General features: G+C 35.8%; 1 protein-coding gene across 2 annotated transcripts in view; it reads left to right on the top strand.

Annotated features, from left to right (window-relative positions):
- LOC125855629 (asparagine synthetase [glutamine-hydrolyzing] 2) overlaps nt 1-918 on the top strand; it is a 55,673-nt gene extending 54,755 nt beyond the window's left edge. The window contains exons 12-14 of one of the 2 annotated variants that reach the window (XM_049535381.1): nt 107-193; nt 289-393; nt 559-918. In XM_049535381.1, the coding sequence (XP_049391338.1) occupies nt 107-193; nt 289-393; nt 559-714 (348 nt within the window). In that variant the 3' untranslated portion in view covers nt 715-918. The remainder of the gene's footprint in view (nt 1-106; nt 194-288; nt 394-558) is intronic. The other variant, XM_049535380.1, reaches the window with a different exon arrangement.
- Nucleotides 919-21,708: the final 20,790 nt, after the last annotated feature.

The raw sequence follows: 21,708 nt of genomic DNA, 5'->3' as shown, positions 1-21,708 counted from the left end.
ACCACTCTTTTTGAAACGGAGGGAGTATATATCAGTTCAAGCTATAAATGACGATGAAAAGACATTATGATCAAGTTGTTGAGTCTTCTCTGTTTTCTTTTTTTAGCATATTTTGTATAGGCAGAAGGAACAGTTCAGTGATGGAGTTGGCTACAGTTGGATTGATGGCTTGAAGGATCACGCGAACAGTCAGGTGAGCTTTTTTGTTCCTTTTTCTCTTCTCTCTTTTCCCATTCCTTCTCCCTTCCTTTTGTGGTTATGCTGAACACATCTTGTACATTGTTCCAGGTTTCTGATTCTATGTTAAACGCAAGTTTTGTTTACCCTCATAACACACCCACAACAAAGGAAGGGTACTACTATAGAACAATTTTCGAGCGATATTTCCCCAAGGTGGGTCTTTCATGTCTTCTTTTCCTTGGTATTCATGTCCAATTTATGATACTTTGTCCCAAGTAATATTTTCTTTTCAATATTATTTAAGCCATTAACAAGATTGCTTCTATCTTGGTATTTGTTGATAAGGTTAATCATAATTTTAACTATTATTTGGAGCAGGCTGCTGCAAGGGAGACTGTTCCAGGTGGTCCAAGTGTGGCATGCAGCACTGCAAAAGCAGTAGAATGGGATGCAGCTTGGTCCAAGAATCTAGATCCATCCGGTCGAGCTGCTCTCGGTGTTCATGAAGCTGCCTATGAGGTTAAAGAAACATGAAGTTGATAAAGCTGCAGTAGCTGTTTGATTGTATATCTTCATTCAAAACCCTGACTTGTTCCTCATTTGACTTCTTTCACGAGTTTGAATTCTCTGCTTCTGGTTTCACAATTACCAAAGTTTATTTTTTACTTGAGAAGAAATATGACAAATATGTCTTATTCATGACATGAAAACAAATTCATCATGATTCAATGTCATAAATCACTATAACTACTATGAGATCTCAAAGAAAGCATATCCAATCTCATGCTCAAATACACAAAGGGTTTTTGGTACTTGAAATAGTCCAACTATAATGAATCCTCTTAATGGATACAAAGAACTCGTATGAGTCCTCTTTGGAAACCGATATGTAGAGATTCTATAACTAAGTTAATGAAAAAAATGAAGGATAAATTACCTATATACACATCTTTATTTTCCATAATTTCCACCATTCCCTACCATTTCAAAAATAATTTCAAAATCCCTTATTTTTTTTCAATTCTCAAGTCAAACGGATACATAAGTATTTCAGCCTTAACACATGATTTCCTTCCCTTTTTCACTCCTTTAGTCTCTCCCTAATTTCATTCTACAATCTTATCAGTTACAATTTTCATATCAATTTGATTTTCAAAAGGATTCTCTACAATCTTATTAGTTACAATTTTCAAAAAGGATTCTCTACAATCTCAGTTACAATTTTCAAAAGGATTCTCTACAATCTTATCAGTTACAATTTTCATATGAATTTGATTTTCAAAAGGATTCTCTACAATCTTATTAGTTACAATTTTCATATCAATTTTTTTTTCCTAATTTTTTCTTGTTCATATTTTTCTAATATATATGTGTTCAGCTTTTTAATGTATCTAGATNTTTCTCCTTACATAAAAAATATCGAAAATAAAATAATTACACATTTTTATAAATGTGCACAGGTACAATTTGAATCCATAACGAAAAAACATAAGAAAATTACATGTGACAAGAAGCGAAAGAACACAATATTTATTGTTGCAATTTATAATGGTTTAAAAATAAATAACATAAATATACTATTTTTTTAAAGTAAAAAATAAACAACAGTGGAAATTATAGAGTTACAACAATTAGAAATTCATATAAAAATTAAACTTAAAGAGCTATGTACCACATCGATACATAAGAAAAAAAATACAATACACATATCATTATGATTTTAATCATTAAAAAGGTAGAAGAAAAAACGAAAGCAATACATAATGTTAAGCTTTTGTCGATATCAACTTCACAAGCCTATCACTATTTGAGTTCTTCTTTTTTATTCGAGTCAAGCACATGCATGAGTATGATACTTAAGTGAAAATGAAGGAAAACTTTGGATAGAATTTCATGAAACAAAAAATATAAATTTATATAGATAAAAATAAAAGAATGTCATAAGTTATTTTCACTTTTACATTTAATATTTAAGGGTTATGATTATGAAAAGGTAAAGAATATGAGAGTTATAAATATTATTATGTGTAACAACTAAATAAATGAGTTATGAAGGTAAAAATATTAAAACAATTGTGGTGGAAAAGGACAAATAAGAAAGACATAAATATCGGACTTCAAATGATATTAATATATATCTATATCTACGTGGGCAAATCTCTAATTAAATGGATCAAATAATTTTTAATTTTTAATACTTATTATTTAATTGGTATGTGAAGAGTCTTTGTTATAAATATTTTTTCATAAATGAAATATTTATTTGTAATAAATTAAGTAGTTTATTTTTATAATTAAATAATTAATTTAAATTTGAGGAAAATGCCAAAAAAAAGGAGAAAAAGGATAAATACAAATGAAGATCATATATCACCTCGTCTATGTTTCTTCCTTATTATGTATAAAAAAATAGATTCATTAAGAAACACAATAAGTTAGTATAAGTTTATACATTTAAATTTGGAGGTTATGAGGAGTTATAGAGATTATAGAAATATAAGTTATGAAGATAAAAAAAAATATAAATTACGAGAGTATATATATATATATAATCAAATTTTTTTTTTCTTAGTTTAAGAAAGGAAAATTTATGAAATTAATTTTAGGAAATGACAAATTTAAAGTTCTAATTAAGTTTGCAAGATAAGTTTCTTCCTTATTTATTTAATAGGATAAAATGAAAAGGTAAAATTTTTTATGAAATTAATTTTAGGAAATGACAAGTTTAAAGTTCAAATTAAGTTTGCAAGATAAGTTTCTCCTTTTATTTATTTAATAGGATAAAATGAAAAGGTAAAAGTTTTAGATAAATGAAAACATTTAACATATGATAAACAACAAATTACAATAAAAAGTAAATTGGGCTGATTAAGCCAAAAGAAAATCATGTCTTTTATTAATTTTTTTCGTTCAAAACGAAGAAATAAATAGAAGAGGACAAAACAAAATTAATTGAAATCAAAATAATGCAACAATGAATCTTTGGAAATTATTCAAACTTTTATACTAAACAATGAATCTTCAAAATGTTTGGAAATTATTCAAACTTTTATACTACTATGATAATCTCTCTTCATGAATCTTCCAAGATAATTACGCTTCCTTCTTCATTTTGTTGAACTTGTATGAAATAATGTGAACATCTCTTTGCCTCTTTGATGAATATTTGAAGAATATATCTATGATCTTCATCAAAGCAAAGGTCATATCATGATATTATCTTTTCTATGTATTTTTTACTATTATTAAGTACATGATTGATGAATAAAAAGATGAAGAAAAGAAAATTAAAAAGGAGAAAAAATATATACTAATAAAAAGAAAGAATGAAAAAATCAAAATGAGCATTCAACATCTTCATAAATGATTGGTATTTATAGATTGGGTAATCCAAAGAAATAGTTAGAAGGGAGTTGAAAAGACATGTTTTATTTAAGTAGAGAACGCAAAAAGATAGAGGTTTTTTTGTAACTCATTATTTATAATTACAATAATAAATATGATTGGATTTTTTAATTAATAAAAAAATTATTTAATGAAAAAAAATGTCAAAAAAAGGAGAAAAAAATAAAATAGAAATGGAGGCCATAGAGAGGTGCCACATCACCTTGTCTTGATTCTCTTTTATATATATACTAGACATCGGAGCCCGTGCTAGCAAGGTTAACTCAGCGGAATAACTCAATGCAATGCAAGGTTATAAAACAACCCAACTAATAAAATCTGGCCAAAAAGGCAACTCGAGTCCCAAAATAGAATATTTACATAGATGAGAGACTCAAAACTAACTGACTGACTATCTATGAAGCCTCTAAAATACTGAGATGGATGTTGGGACAGACCCCACAACATCCTAATAAAACAAAACTAAGAGAACAAAATAACCGAGTCCTCGGAAATGCAAAGAGGCTCACCACTGACTCTGAAGTACTCAACTAGATTAACGGCGAACCGGATGCTGGCCCTAGATACCTGTGTCTGCATCATAATAAGATGCAGGCCAACTGACATCAGTACATTGAATGTACGAGTATGCGAGCTGGAAAGCTAAACCACAACTTAAGCTTGGAAGGAGTACAAAGGAACTCTTACCTTGGCTCTGTTCAACTCATGAATAACTGAACTCAATATAAAGCAATAAGACACATGCAATATATAAAGCTTGTAAAATAGTGTAAACAACTTAGTTTGTTAAGGATAAAACGATAACAAACTCAACTTTACTTATATAAAAGTAATGTAATTTTAGTGGGAGATTCTTTAACCAACAACCACCACTATGAGCCCTAGTGATGATACAACGTTTTACCTCACGTTGCCCAAGGACCATCCTATACCTTGCTGTGATATAGGAAGCTAACTTTACTAAGTGGATCCACTAGCTTAACTTTACGTGATCATCTAAAAAGTATGACCCGTTAAATCCCATGTTGGCTACATGGTTCTTATGGAGAGTTGAGTTGATATGAACTCGTGTCCCCAATTCGGTGCTCAAGACTACTCCCAAAAATACTCTAGCTCTTAAGTGTTTTAAACACATTTTTCTTTAGTTGAAATAATTACTCAAAACTTAGCCCAAAAGCTCACTTGGAAACGATGTTCCTTTTTCTTGAAAACTAGCCCAAAGGCTCTTTTGGAATCATAGTTCCTTTCTTACTCAAATGTAAAAACATTTAGAAACTTCTTTGGGAATACATAGTTCCCTAGTAACTTTTGAGAAATGAACTCAACTCTATACTCTTTACTCAACTTGAAACTCTTGACTCTTTACTATTTACTTGACTTGAAACTTGAGCCTTAAAATGAAGTTAAAACATTCAATAAAGACTCTTGAACAACTTTAAAGACTTGCTTTGACTCACTTCTTTAACTTCTAGACTTAACTCTTAACTTCACTTGACTTGGAAACTAACTCTCCTTGAATTGGAATTATGGATTCAAGGTGTTTGATCACATGTTATGGACGAGTTCTTGACGTTTAGACGTACCTTGGAGTGTTGAAAACAACTATAAAACATAGGTAGAATATCAAGGAACATGCATGAGAAAGTGTGAAAAGAATAGGGAAACTTGGCGTCCTTAGCGCTCTGCAAGGCGTGGAGCGCCAGCCCTCGAAGCTCAGAAGGGGCCTGCTGGCGCTCTGCTTGGCGCGCCGCCCCAAGGGCTGGGCTTCAGAGCCCCTTTTGGGGCGCGCTGGCTGGCGCGACGCCCCAGCCCTTTTCCCCGAAAACTCGACTTTTCTCCTTCCTTTTTCCAACTCTAAACCTTCTAATCCTCAAAGGTTCCAGCCCCAAACACTTAGAATCATTAAAACCCTCAACATACAATAGATTCAACTCAAAACACCATCGGAAACATCCACCAAACCAACAAGACTTCAACACAACACAACTACAATTCAATAAACATCACTACAAGATTTCAACAACCACAACTAAATCTTTTCTCGAAATTAAATGAGTTTGGCGTTGGAAAGACCAATCCACGAACTTTGCAAACATAACTGGAAATACACCTAACTCATCCTGAGCTAGGAGTTATAACTGTTCAAAGTTGGCCAAAAACTCACTTTTTCCCATACTTAACCAATTTTTTTCAGATTTTTAATTCCTTCCAAAAATGACTATTTCCAATTCTAAGCCTCTTCATAGTTATTTCAAATTTCAGGATGTTACACAAAATTAAAGAGTTAATCAAACTTTAATATTAATTTAAAATAGTTTAAATTTTTAATTATTATTAAGTATGGTAAAAAATTTTTTATGTCTTTTAACATTCTAAATTGCTAATTATTGTTGTATGATTTGTAATATCTTTTATGCAATTTTCAAATAATAAAGGTTATTTCTTCTTTCTCAATTTATGCGGTACTAATAAAATTTCGAGATTCAATCAATTTTTTTTGTCTTTAAAATATTCTATTGTTAATTACTGTAAATTATTGTACTTGCTAAGTAATTTTCAAATAATATATGTTATTTCATTTGTCCAATTTATGTGTCACCGATAAAATTTGAAGAGTTAATCAGATCTTTTACATATTTTTATATCTTTTGAATATTTAAGTAAATAATTATTGTGATTTATAATATTTTATACAATTATTTAAAAAAAATTAAACAACAAACAAAATGAATTCATCATAGGAAAATTACCAAAGCATCCTTCAATACATCAATAATGGGTCCCACTTTTTGTTTTAAAAAATATTCATATTAGGAGGATATTTTTGTCCAAAGTGGAAATAGAATAAGTATAAAACATTAAAGTCTTTTAAAATTTAAAATTGTTAATTCTTATTGTATAATTTGTAATACTTTTACGCCATTTTCAAATAATAGAGGTCATTTCTTCTTTCTCAATTTATGTAGTACTAAAAAAAATTTGAGATTCAATCAATTATTTTTGTCTTTGAAATATTTCTAGCTGTTAATTACTGTAATTTATAGTACTTTCTAAGAATTTTTCAAATAATATATATTATTTCATTTGTCCCAATTTATGTGTCACCGGTAAAATTTGAAAAGTCAATCAGATCTTTTATATATTTTTATATCTTTTAAATATTTAAGTAATTAATTATAGTGATTCATAATATTTTATACAATTATTTAGTATAGTAAAATAAATTTAAAGAAACAAACAAAACGAATTCATCATAGGAAATTACCAAAGCATCCTTCAATACATCAATAATGGGTCCCACTTTTTGTTTTTAAGAAATTGCACATCCGAAGGATATTTTTGTCCAAAGTGGAAATATTGTGTGAAAAATGTGTATTTATTGTGATTTTGAATGTTTTGTGGGGTAATAGGACGCACGCAAAGTTAAGGTGTCTTTTTGAAAATCTGGGACAACTTCAAGTATCACTTAATGTTTTTTTTCAAAATCTAATTTACTTTCGTAAACTATGTGTCAGATCAAAATCAGATTAACAAATTCAAAAGGAATGAGTAATAAATAACTCATACAATGACATATTTATTATTTAAAAGAAGTACCCCTTTTGGTTGAAAGCTAAAAAGATAGTTACAATGTAACTAAATACTATAAAAATCTTTGCATTGTGGCTTATTATATATAGATATATATAGATTCTAGATTAATGATTATCCACTAACTCACTATTAATAAATATGATATAAGTGAGCTATTGCATTTTAAGGAAAATAAATCAAGAATTATACTGGAAGTGATTTGGTGGTGTAGCCCATTTGCAAAGCGTCATTTAGGGGTGTACATAACCGGGTTGGTTCGGATTTTTCAAATATCAAACTAAATCATTTGTGTAAAAATTTTAAATTTATAAACCAAACCAAACTAATAAAATTCAGATTTTTTCGGGTTTTTCAACCTCGGGTTGGTTCGGGTTTTTCAAATATCAAACCAAATCATTGTGTCGAATTTTTAAATTTATAAATCAAACCAAACTAATAAACCTCAGATTTTTTCAGATTTTCAGATTTTTTCGGTAAAGTTTGCATACAAACATATAATTAACTTGTGCTCCAAATAATTCTTTAGTCCAACCAAAATACAATTATCTAAGGTGTTTCTTAAAAAAAAACACAAAATATGAGATGAGTACTGATGACACTAAAATATCCAATAAAAAATAATAATGAAATCATCATATAAAATAAATATTGCAAAGTCATAATGAAAACGGAGAAGGGACGGATTTACCCCCGAACTTTAATAAACGGTACGTATATGCCCTCCGTTATACTTTGCGTCCACATAAGCCCCTGCCGTCCAATTATAGGTACACATATACCCCTCTCACTAACGGACCCCTAATTTCTTACACCTGTCTTAATCCTATTGAACTACCCGTTTGACCATTTTTTTCACCCATAACCCAACTATCCGCCCCATAACCCAATACCCACCCAATTTCCTCTAAATGGAATCCTATTTAAAACACCCAAATTAACACACCAAAATCCATCCCTTTTTCCTAGTCGGAGATCACTGCATATCTCACACACCAAAACCCTAGTCGTCGCCCGTATCCAACTATCCGCCGCGATTCCAGTTTGTCTTCGTCGATTCCAACTTGTCTTCGTCGAATATATCGTGTGTTCTTCGATATTTTTTTAGTCAATTTTTCATCTATCTGTCGTCTCCCTCAAATCAGACCTAAAACCATGTCTGAAAGTTCTTGTGATTCAATTAGTAACTCCATGATAATGACTTGTTTTTGTGGTGAATTGGCTCGTTGTTTCACTTCAAGGACTCCATTGAACCCCGGAAGAAGATTTTATAGATGTTCAAAACCTAAGGTACATTTTTCGCTAAATGTAAATTAATATGATTTGTGCTTGTATTTTGGTGATTATGAGTTCTTCTCTGTTATTTTTATTAGATTGAAAATTGTGAATTTTGGAGGTGGGAAAATAGTTCTTCAGAAAATTCTTCTATTGAAGTTAATTTATTGAAGTCTAAATTGGAAGTTGCTACGTTGAAAATGGAGAATTTGAGAGAGTTGTTGAATGCGGTGAAGATTGAAAGAGACAATTTGAAGAAAAAATTGGAGAACTTAGAGAGTTTAAACTACTTCGAGGTGAATAAATCAAGAAATTTGGAAGCTAAAGTATTGAAGTTGAAGATGTTGTGTATATTGTCATTTACTATGTTTGTGGTATTTGTTGTTGCAATTTTCAAGTGATTCACTGGTAGCATGAGGAATATATGTTGTTAAATTGTAGTTTCAAGGGTTAGTTATTTCAAGTATTTGTAGTTTCAAGTGTTAGTTATTTCAACTGTTCCTATGTATTAGTGAATCTTATGTTTGAATGTTGGTCATTATTTAGTGTAGCTATTGCTTCAAACGTACTGTGAATTTCAAGTGTTGGCTTTGAACATTATTTTGTGTCTTTTGCCTTAAAGTTTGTAGTATTTATTTGTGTTATATTAGTCATTATGTTGAAGATAGATAAATTTTCTGGTATTGCCATTATGTTTTCCTTGAATTTAGAGAATCTGAAAATGAAATGAAAGCTTGTCTTACCATTGTTTATGAAACGAGTTTTCAGGTTTTATTAAACTTGCACAAAGACACTATTAAACTATCAACATGAAAGTCACTAACTAACTTTTTTTTAAGAGAACAAAAATTCCATTACTTATCAGACAGCATCAAAAACTCGGTTTAACATCATCCATGAAGTCTTAAATTTAAAAATCGTGTTTTGCTTGCTGTGACTGCTTGGTGATTCTTCAACTCACAACACCAGCTCTGTGACTGCCATTAGCTCTAATAAATCTAGGAATTGGAAAGCCATTCAACATGGATGGCAATATTGCCAAATTGGACTTCTTTGAAAACCTGCAAACAACATACACATTAATTTCTGGAATGCCTCTTGGGTTCGATCAAATACCCCTCTTAAATCATCATCATCTTATCACAACAGTCAATAAATTTACCTCTGAGTAAATCATCATCTACTTATCAGTTCAATATAGAACCAAAAGGAAAAGAAATTTACCACAACAGTCGACCATTGACAAAGAGAATGGTCTCAAAAAATGTATACCACAGCAAAATACAATACATCAACAGAACCCAACAGATACAAGACACTATATATAACATTCACTTGGTCATATATAAGCAAAACGACAGTTAGTTTTAGCTGATACACTCAACCTATATGTCACGCCCCGAGCTACCCCCGAGACGCGGACACGGGACCTAGGATCACAAGTGATCCTAAGCTAACCCTGCTGGCATGATCATGAGCATACTAAAGATAATAAACTGATGCGGAAGCTAAATCATAAATAAAATGAAAAAGATGAGGAATACCCATATACTATAACTGAGATATATCAAATCTGAGAGTTTAATACAAAAGAAATATCAAACTCAAAATACTAAGCTGAATCTAACTATGTCTGAATTAAGCCTCTAAACTGACTAGAAATGTTGGGACATGACCCAACTAGATCTAGCAAAACTGAAACTAAAGACTAAAAGCGATAAAGATAAACATGTCACTAGTCCTCGAAGAATGAGGACTCACCTCTGATGCTGCTGAACTGAAGTTTGGGAACCGATCTAAGCGTGATCTGGATGCTGAGAACCTGAACCTACATCACGAGAAGATGTAGTGCACGTGTGCGTCAGTACTTGAGAGGTACTGAGCATGCAGGATAGAGTAAAGCTGAAATAACATATAACTGAACAAAGCAATAAAGCAATGAAATCATCTGAACATGATATAGATACTGAAATACTGAATACTTGCAATGACCAAATTTATAACATGCTGAGACTGAATACTGACTGTACTGAAATATGGTCAATGCAAAAGAGTCTGGCTGAACTGTGGGAGCTACTAATAACCGACATAAAACCACATGAGTTAAATGTGGAGTCCGATGTATACGCCCCATCGAGAGGACCCAATATACCTTGCCAGAGGTATAGAGGCATGCTGGCGTGATCACTAAACTGATGTTGCCCACAGAGGGGACTTACACCCACGTGGCTCATAGTTCTGGGACTATATGGGTACGCTGAACCCTAGTCCAACTCGGTATTATGCTACTCCCAATGAATTAAGTAATTAATACATTATGACTGAATTTCTGTAAGTTACTGGATAGCTCGAACTGAACATGGAAACTGAGAATGCAACAATTAATCTGAAAATGATGCATTCATAAATTAAGGCATGTATAACTGAATACTAAAATATCTGACCTAGCATGTGTAATTCAAGAACTAAAGAAATACATAGCTAGGGTTCTTAAACTCATGCGATAAACTGAGCAATAACATGATAATATGATTTGGAACATTTAAATAATTAATTCATGATGATCTGTTCAAATTCTAGAAACCCTAGGTCTGTTCATAATTATGGAATCAAGAATCTGACTGAATTTTAGGGACCTAATGGGCGAAAGGAACCCACTAGTCAAATCCCACATACCTGGTGACGAATAACACGGAGAAATCTTTCGATTTCGGGGCTGGAACTGAAAGAAACTTACTGCATTCTTGAACTAGGGTTCTTAACCTTTTTCTCCTCTCTTGCTTCTAATTTTCTAAGTTTTGATTAATGATTTTGACTAAGGTAAGTTCTAGTTATGTTTCTAGGCTTAAACTGACTAAAACTTCATGATTTAGGGTTTAAACGACGTATCTTAGGGATTAAACGAAATAGGAAAAGACCAAAAGACCCCTGACTTAACTGCTGTCAGAGCGATCGACGGATTGGATTGACGGGCCGTCATTCAATCGACGGTCCGTAGATTGGGTCCGTCGATCGAGTCTGCCCGATAGGGCTTCATTAAAATAAGCATAACTTTTTACTTGGAGGTTGGAATTTAGCAAATTCGGTGGCGTTGGAAAGATAATTCAATTATCTATCTAACCATAAGTCATGGGAGACATAATTCCTTTTGTTCTAAGAGTTATGACCATCTGAAGTTGACCCATCAACAATTTTCAGCTAACTGGCTGCTAATCCTCATCTACGGTCAGACCTACGGACCGTGGATCGATTGACGTTCCGTGCTGGTCGACCGTATTTTGTGTCAGAGGCTGGGTAAGGGAAGTTTTGATCCACAGACACAGACCACAGACCGTGGTCTGATCTACGGACCGTGGGTCTGTCCATGAGTCGGGACTTAGCCAAATTTTCTGACTGAGTTCTGGGGAAGTTTTCTGTCACGAACCACGAACCTACAGGACGGACCGTGAGTCCATGTACGGTCCGTGAATGGTGTCCGTGAGTGCCACCTGTAATACCAGAAATCTGAAATCTCTAATTTTGGATACGGGGTGTTACATTATCTCCCCCTTGGGACCATTCGTCCTCGAATGAAGAATAATCTAGCTGAAATAGAGGGAGAGGGCTACAATCCCTACCACTAAACACTGATAACTGAATTTCTAACTGAACTGAGTTCCAAGAACATGCAAATACGCTGAAAATGCAAGTACAAACTGAAGGAACATGATTCTAAGACTGAATTTTCGCATGAATGACTGAAAAACTAAAGAGGAACTATTACCTCAAGCTGTAATGGAATCGGAAGGAAAGGGGTGAAGATACTTGGACTTCATGGTTGCTTCTGCTTCCCAAGTAGCTCCCTCTATGGACTGACTCTTCCACAAAACCTTGACTGAAGCGACTTCTTTATTCCTCAACATTCTAACCTAACGATCGAGAATCTCAACTGGTGCATCCTTATATGAAAGGCTATCTTTCACGGCCACACTCTCTGATGGTACTATAGATGCTGGAACACCCACACACTTCTTCATAAGAGAAATGTGAAAGACTAGATGTACTGCTGCTAAGTCTGCTGGCAACTCTAACTCATAAGCCACTTTACCAATCCTTTTCAAGATCCGGTAAGGGCATACATATCTGGGACTGAGCTTCCCTTTCTTGTCAAATCTCATCACCTCTTTCATAGGTGACACTTTCAGGAAAACCCAATCATCAACTTGGAACTTTAGTTCCCTTCTTCTCACATCTGCATAAGACTTCTGGCGACTCTAAGCAGTCTTAAGTCTCTCTCTAATGAGTTGCACTTTTTCCATAACATCAAGGACTGAATCTGGTCCTATCAAGGCTGCTTCACCTACTTCAAACCAACCAACTGGAGATCTACATCTACGCCCATACAATGCCTCATAAAGGGCCATCTGAATGCTGGAATGGTAACTATTGTTGTAGGAGAACTCAATCAGAGGAAGGTGATCATCCCAACTACCCTTGAAGTCGATCACACAAGCTCTCAACATGTCCTCTAAGGTCTGAATGGTACGCTCTGCCTGACCATCCGTCTGCAAAGGAAATGTTGTGCTAAGATTAACCTGAGTACCAAGACCTTTCTGAAATGACTTCCAGAAATGAGATGTAAACTGAGGACCTCTATCTGAGATGATAGACAAAGGAACTCCGTGCAAACTCACAATCTCATTAATGTAAAGCTTGGCGTAATCCTCCACCGAATCTGTAGTCTTGACCGCCAAAAAACGAGAAGACTTAGTAACCTATCAACAATCACCCAAATGGAGTCATGGTGTCTGTGAGTACGAGGTAAACCTGTGATGAAGTCCATGTTGATCACTTCCCACTTCCAAGTAGGAATGTCAATCTCTTGAGTCATACCTCCTGGTTTCTGACGTTCTACCTTGACTTGCTGGCAATTGTGGCACTTAGCCACAAAGTCTGCTATATCTCTTTTCATACCATTCCACCAATAGACTTCCCGCAGATCACGGTACATCTTAGTGGCACCTGGATGAATAGAATATCTAGAATTGTGGGCTTCTGCGAGAATATGCTGTCTCAATTCACCCACATCAGGAACACACAATCTACCTTGATAGCGAAGTATACCATCACCCCCTTGGGAGAAAACTTCCACTCTCTGATTGTGGACTGCACCCTTAAGTTCAAGCAAGATTGGATCACTATCTTGAATTTCCTTAACCTCTACTACCAAAGAAGATTCTGCCCCATTCTAAACCGTTACACTACCACCTGATATGCTCATAAGACGAACTCCTAGGCGAGAAAATCTATGAACATCCTTTGCTAACTCTCTCCTTTCTTCCTCAACATGTGCTACACTACCCATGGATAATCTGCTAAGAGCATCTGCTACTACATTCGCCTTACCCGGATGGTAATGCACACTCATATCATAATCTTTGAGGAACTCAAGTCACCTTCTCTAGCGAAGATTCAACTCTTTCTGGGTGAATACATACTGAAGGCTCTTATGGTCTGTGAACACATCTACATGAACACCATACAAGTAGTGTCTCCAAATCTTGAGTGCAAACACCACTGCCGCAAGCTCAAGGTCATGAGTTGGATAATTCTTCTCATGTACCTTAAGTTGTCTGGAAGCATAAGCTATAACCTTACCTCGCTACATCAACACACAACTTAGGCCGACCCTAGATGCATCACAATAGATCACATAACCATCTGAACCCTCTGGTAGAGTCAAGACAGGAGTTATAGTCAACCCAGTTTTCAGTTCTGCAAAGTTTTTCTCACAATCATCTGACCATTGGAACTTAACCTTTTTCTGAGTTAACTTAGTCAATGGAGAGGCTATGGATGAAAATCCTTCCACAAACCGTCTGTAATAGCCTGCTAGACCCAAGAAACTTCTGATATCTGTAGCAGAGGTAGGTCTGGGCCATTGTTCACTGCTTCTATCTTCTGGGAATCTATTCGAATTCCTTCACTAAACACAATATGCCCAAGGAAGGCAACTGATTGTAACCAAAACTCACACTTGTTAAATTTTGCAAATAATTGGCGATCTTTGAGAGTTTGTAGAACAACTCTCAAATGACTCGCATGTTCTTCCTCATTCCTAGAATAAATGAGGATATCATCAATAAAGATGATAACGAACAAGTCCAAGTACTGCTTGAACACTCTGTTCATCAAATCCATGAAAGTTGTGGGAGCATTGGTTAGTCCAAATGACATGACTACAAATTCATAATGACCATACCGAGTTTTGAAGGTTGTCTTCGGAATGTCACTATCTCTGACTCTAAGTTGATGATAACCTGATCTGAGGTCTATCTTTGAGAAATGACTAGCACCCTGAAGTTGGTCAAACAAGTCATCAATCCTGGGGGATAGGATACTTATTCTTGATTGTGACCTTGTTCAACTGCCTATAGTCAATGCACATTCTGAGAGAACCATCTTTCTTCTTTACGAACAACACTGGTGCAGTCTAATGAAACCCTTATCTAGAAGGTCTTTCAACTGCTCTTTCAATTCCTTAAGCTCAGCTGGAGCCATTCTGTAAGGAGGAATAGAGATATGATGGGTATCTGGAAGGAGATCTATTCCAAAGTCAATTTTCCTTTCGGGAGGAACTCCGGGAAGATCTTCTGGAAACACTTCTGGAAACTCACTGACTATAGGAACTAACTCAAGAGTTGGAGATTCGGAACTAGAATCCTTAACCCGAACTAGATGATAGAGATAACCCTTAGAGATAATCTTTCTGGCCTTAAGGTAAGAAATGAATCGACCCATAGGCGCTAAGCTACTACCCTTCCATTCTAAGATTGGTTCTTCTGGAAACTGAAAATGAACAATCCTAGTTTTACAATCAACTGAGGCATAACATGAATGTAACCAATCCATGCCTAGAATGACATCGAAGTCTACCATTTCTAACTCTACAAGATCTGCTGAGGTGACTTTCTGAGAGACCGTGACAAGGCAATTTTTGTATACCTGTCTTGCTATAATTGGGTCACCGACTGGAGTAGAGACTGAGAAGGGTACTGAAAGAGTTTCTGGGCTAACACTAAATTGGACTGCTATGTAAGGAGTTACAAAAGACAAAGTAGCCCTTGGATCTAACAATGCATAAACATCAAGATCAAAGACTCGTAACGTACCAGTGGCTACATCAGGAGAATCTTCCTGATCTTGACGAGCCTGAAGAGCATAAAATTTTGGCGTTGTCCGCTACCAGTACCAGAAGAGTTACCCTGCTGAGTCGGGCGACCTGCTGGTGCTGCTGAAGTTGTAGACTAAGTTTTACCATTATTTCCTCCTTGACCCTGTCTAGAAGGACAATCCTTCAATCTATGACCAGACCACACCCAAAGCATCCTTCCTTACCTACAAGGCACTCGCCCGGATGGTTCTTACTACATTTCGGGCAAGTTGGGTATGTTTTGGTGCCTGAAACACTACCTTGAGACTTAGAGCCTGATGCCCTACCTTTCTGATCATTACAGAACTTGGGGGATGGAACACTAGCTGATGAAGGGGCTGGAGTCGAAGACTTCTGCTGAAAATGCGAGCGACTTCCGCCACCCAATTTCTGGTGGGAATACTCGTAGTTGCCTGTTCTTGCTTTCTTAGTCTCCTTAGCCTGTTCCCTAAGCTTATCACCCTCAACCCGCTAAGCATGAGTCATGAGCATAGAGATGTTCATGTCTCCCAACAACATAGCATTCATGCACTCTGTTTTCACTAAGTCTGACACTCCATAGAGAAACTTATTCATCTGAGCCCTGGAATCAGCAACCATGTGAGGAGCATACCTGGAGAGTTGGTTAAACTTGAGCCCATACTCTTGGACAGTCAAGTTACCCTGCCTTAAGTTCATAAATTCCTGGGCCTTTGCTTCTCTCAACTCTATGGGGAAAAACTTTTCCAGAAAGGTTTCGCTGAAACAATCCCAAGTAATAGGAGCAGCATCTGTACCCTTGTTCTCCTTCCACTGAGTATACCATATATGAGCCACATCCTTAAGTTGGTAAGATGCCAACTCAACCCGATCATTCCTAGTGACTTGCATCACCTCAAAAATCTTCTTGATCTCATCCAAGAAATTTTGGGGATCTTCACCAGTCTGTGATCCTAAGAACTCAGGCGAATTCATCCTAACAAAGTCAAGGACCCTTGTTGTTGCTGATCCACCATTTGCATTCACAGGAGCTTGAACCAGCTGATTGTTCTGGTTAGCGACACTCTGAGCCAACATCTAAATGTCATTCCTGAATTCAGCATTTGAGACTTCCTGATCCGGAATTGGAGGAGCTGCATTTGCATTCCTGGCATTCGCATTCCTGGCATAAGCTCTACGAGGAGGCATGATCACTGAAATGTAGAACGTCGAGTTAGAATGGAATTAAATCATACCTTACGCACGATAAGAGTAACAAGAAAGTGAAGTTTTCCTAAAATCACTTTGTAGCCTCCCTCTCATTAGATGTTGTGCACTTCACACCCATGAAAAGGACTCTACTTACTGCGGCTTTTCAGACATCCTAGGACACTTAAACCTAATGCTCTGATACTAAGTTTGTCATGCCCCGAGCTACGCCCGAGACGCGGACACGGGACCTAGGATCAAACCCTGCTGGCATGATCATGAGCATACTAAAGATAATAAATTGATGCGGAAGCTAAATCATAAATAAAATGAAAAAGATGGGGAATACCCATATACTATAACTGAGATATATCAAATCTGAGAGTTTAATAAAAAAGAAACATCAAACTCAAAATACTAAGCTGAATCTAACTATGTCTGAATTAAGCCTCTAAACTGACTAGAAATGTTGGGACATGACCCAACTAGATCTAGCAAAATTGAAACTAAAGACTAAAAGCGATAAATATAAACATGTCACTAGTCCTCGAAGAATGAGGACTCACCACTGATTCTGTTGAACTGAAGATCGGGAACCGATCTAAGCATGATCTGGATGCTGAGAACCTGAACCTACATCACGAGAAGATGTAGCACATGTGTGCGTCAGTACTTGAGAGGTACTGAGCATGCAGGATAGAGTAAAGCTGAAATAACATATAACTGAACAAAGTAATAAAGCAATAAAATCATCTCAACATGATATAGATACTGAAATACTTAATACTGATCTAACTGATCCAATGACCAAATTTATAACATGCTGAGACTAAATACTGACTGTACTAAAATATGGTCAATGCAAAAGAGTCTGACTGAACTGTGGGAGCTACTAATAACCGACATAAAACCACATAAGCTAAATGTGGAGTCCGATGTATACGCCCCATCGAGAGGACCCAATATACCCTGCCAGAGGTATAGACGCATGCTGGCGTGATCACTAAACTGATGTTGCCCACAGATGGGACTTACACCTACGTGGCTTGTAGTTCTGGGAATATATGGGTACGCTGAACCCTAGTCCAACTCGGTATTATGCTACTCCCAATGAATTAAGTAATTAATACATTATGACTGAATTTCTGTAAGTTACTGGATAGCTCGAACTAAACATGCAAACTGAGAATGCAACAATTAATCTGATAATGATGCATTCATAAACTGAGGCATGTATAACTGAATACTGAAATATCTGACCTAACATGTGTAATTCAAGAACTAAAGAAATACATAGCTAGGGTTCTTAAACTCATGCGATAAACTGAGCAATAACATGATAATATGATTTGGAACATTTAAATAATTAATTCATGATGATCTGTTCAAATTCTAGAAACCCTAGGTCTGTTCATAATTATGGAATCAAGAATCTGACTGAATTTTAGGGACCTAATGGGCGAAAGGAACCCACTAGTCAAATCCCACATACCTGGTGACGAATAACACGGAGAAATCTTTCGATTTCGGGGCTGGAACTGAAAGAAACTTACTGCATTCTTGAACTAGGGTTCTTAACCTTTTTCTCCTCTCTTGCTTCTAATTTTCTAAGTTTTGATTAATGATTTTGACTAAGGTAAGTTCTAGTTATGTTTCTAGGCTTAAACTGACTAAAACCTCATGATTTAGGGTTTAAACAACGTATCTTAGGGGTTAAATAAAATAGGAAAAGACCAAAGGACCCCTGACTTAACTGCTGTCGGAGTGATCGATGAATTGGACTGACGGGCCGTCATTCAATCGACGGTCCGTAGATTGGGTCCGTCGATCGAGTCTGCCCGATAGGGCTTCACTAAAATAAGCATAACGTTTTACTCAGAGGTCGGAATTTAGCAAACTCGGTGGCGTTGGAAAGATAATTCAATTATCTATCTAACCATAGTTCATGGGACACATAATTACTTTTTTGCTAAGAGTTATGGCCATCTGAAGTTGACCCATCAACAATTTTCAGCTAACTGGCTGCTATTCCTCATCTACGGTTTGACCTATGGACCGTGGATCGATTGACGGTCCGTGCTGGTCGACCGTAGTTTGTGTCAGAGGCTAGGTAATGGAAGTTTTGATCTATGGACACAGACCACGAACCGTGGTCTGATCTACGGACCGTGGGTCTGTCCATGAGTCGGGACTTAGCCAAATTTTCTAACTGAGTTCTGGGAAAGTTTTCTGTCACGAACCACGGACCTGCAGGACGGACCGTGAGTCCATCTACGGTTCGTGAATGGTGTCCGTGAGTGCCACCTGTAACACCAGTAATCTGAAATCTCTATTTTTGGATACGGGGTGTTACACTATACAAACAATAGAAGTAAAACAGAGTACCAAAACTACAACTTTAACCTTAAGGGCATCAACCTATAGTACAACCAAAACATCACAAAAACATCATTTAAGGCACCAGCCTACACAAAATATACTAAAAAAAATAAGTTTAGCCTTAACATCATTTACGGCACCAGCCTATACAAAACATAGCAAAAAAATAAGTTTAGCCTTAACATCAATAAAGGCACCAACATATACAAAACAGTACCAACACAATAGCATCATCCCCTTCTTGGCCTCAACTTTTGTAGCTGGTTTGTAGTAACTGCACCCTGTCCATTCCAAGTTACGCCAGTTGGTCCTATGGGAAGATTTGTAGGTTCACTAACACCAAATTTGTCACCTCTGAAGCCTATTACTATACTTCCAATTGGTTCTTCTGGGTTTTGTTTCTTTTTCAATCTTGTTAGAAAAGCTTCTTTTGAGATTGTTCTTGGCCTTAGCCTAAGGTCTTCATCATCATTGTCAACTACTGGAAAATAGCTTCTAGAAGAAACATATCCAAAATGACTTTCTTGTGTTGGTTGTGGGGCTGTGCAGTTGATGTCTTCCTCAGAAGCTTCATCTTCATCAACTAAACCTCTCCTAAGTTGCCTCTTTTTTCCCCTGCCAGATTCTTTTCCTTGCTTAGCAGGTTGCTTCCCCTGCTTCTTAGTAAGTTGTTTCCCCTGCTTTGCCTTATTAATCATAATAGAAGATATAGAATTAAATAGTAAAATAGAATAATTATTTGAAGAAATTAAAGATTAAATGAAAATTACCTTTTCACATCCTCTTGCATTATGCTTTTGTTCTCCACAATTACCACATGTCATCACTTTTTCTTTTTTTGTTTGCTTCCATATTCCTGGCCTTTTAACAACTTCGTCCTTTTCTCTTTCCCTCATAAGCTTAGGTCTACCAACAAGCTTGACCAATTCAGGTGGTTTAATGGCATGTAAAGGATCATATTTCCAAGATGGTTCTCCCCTAACAGGTTGTAACTTGTGTTTGTAAACTACCAATGCTGCCTCCTTACTATAATACCAATGAATTTCTTTCTTTGGTATCATTTTCTTGTGCTCCGTGGCCTTAATTGCATGTGGACATGGAATTCCAGTAAGATTCCATGTTTTGCATGTGCATTTTTTCTCTCTTAAGTTGACAATGTGTCTATCTACACCTTCAGTAACCTCATAGCCATTATCCCCATTGCCACTCACCTTACAAACCTTGGAAATATTCAAATACTCAATAAACAACAACTCACTTTTGGGACTAAATCCATCATCTTTCCACTTCCTCACAGTAACCTCTTTTGCTGCCAACCTCTCCATTATTTTGACCTTGATGTCTTCCAACATTTCAATAATTGGCTTGTACCTTGCTTTAAGTATCCAGGCATTGAATGATTCAGTACAGTTATTGTCAACAACCTGATTTTTGCACACTGTATCTAAATAGGCTCTGCACCATGCTTTGGAAGGATACTTGTATATTAAATCTTGTCCAGCCTCTCCATTAACTTCCTTGATCTCTTGAAGTTGGTCCTCAAACTCCTCTGTAAATGATGACCATGTAGCCCACCATAACAACTTTTTCATCTCACATTTACCCCATCTTTTGCACCAATTTGCCTCAATATGCCTTGCACAATATCTCTGACTGATGTGCTTCAGGTAAGATTGTCCTTACTGCTTCAAGCAGCCCCTAAGTATCATATTAAAATAACTAAAATTAATAAAAGAAACAGTATCAAGCAAAGGCAAATAAATTGCAAATTAGTAGTATAATATTACCTTCTGCATATCTGATATGAATGTCAGTCCTTCACCATTTTGAAGTTCAAGTGAATGTTGCAAATGTTGCATAAACCATGTCCAAGTCCTCTTAGTCTCTTTATCTACCACAGCCCAAGCTAGAGGGTAGAAAGATTTATTACTGTCTTGACCAACAACACACAATACCTGTCCCTTAGTTTTTCCTTTAATGAATGTACCATCTAACCCAATAAGTGGTCTTAACCCAGACTTAAAACCCAACTTCATTTCCTTGAAGCAGATATACATCCTGAGAAATTTTCTCTTACCATTAGATAGTGTCTCTTTAGACAAATCTATCACAATGTCAGACCTTGTATTACAACTTCTCAATTCAATAGCATAACCCTCTAATTTGTTGTAAGAGTCTACAAAGCTACCTTTTAAACTCTCCATTATCTCCTTTTTGGCTCTCTTGCACTTTGCTTCACTTACATTTAGCTCAAAAACTCTATGTAAACCAACCTTTATTTCTTTGACTTTGTACTTGGGGTCACTTTGCAATTTTTCCTTGAAATACAAGACTATTGTTGAGTAATCTACTAAAGAGTTATCATATGCTATTCCACACTCTATATGATCTACAAGTGTTTTGACACTAACTCCAGGAGTGGTCAAATCCCCAAAAATAAGAAGTAAAACTGGACAGCCATCAGCAGCACATGTACACCTCAATCTTTTTTTTATCACTCTTCAACACAACTAGTTCTA

This window comes from Solanum stenotomum, chromosome 2, assembly GCF_019186545.1.
Source record: "Solanum stenotomum isolate F172 chromosome 2, ASM1918654v1, whole genome shotgun sequence".
NCBI classification, from domain to species: Eukaryota; Viridiplantae; Streptophyta; class Magnoliopsida; order Solanales; family Solanaceae; genus Solanum; species Solanum stenotomum.
The sequence above is the reverse complement of the archived record's forward strand: the minus strand, read 5'-3'. Positions and strand labels throughout refer to the sequence as shown.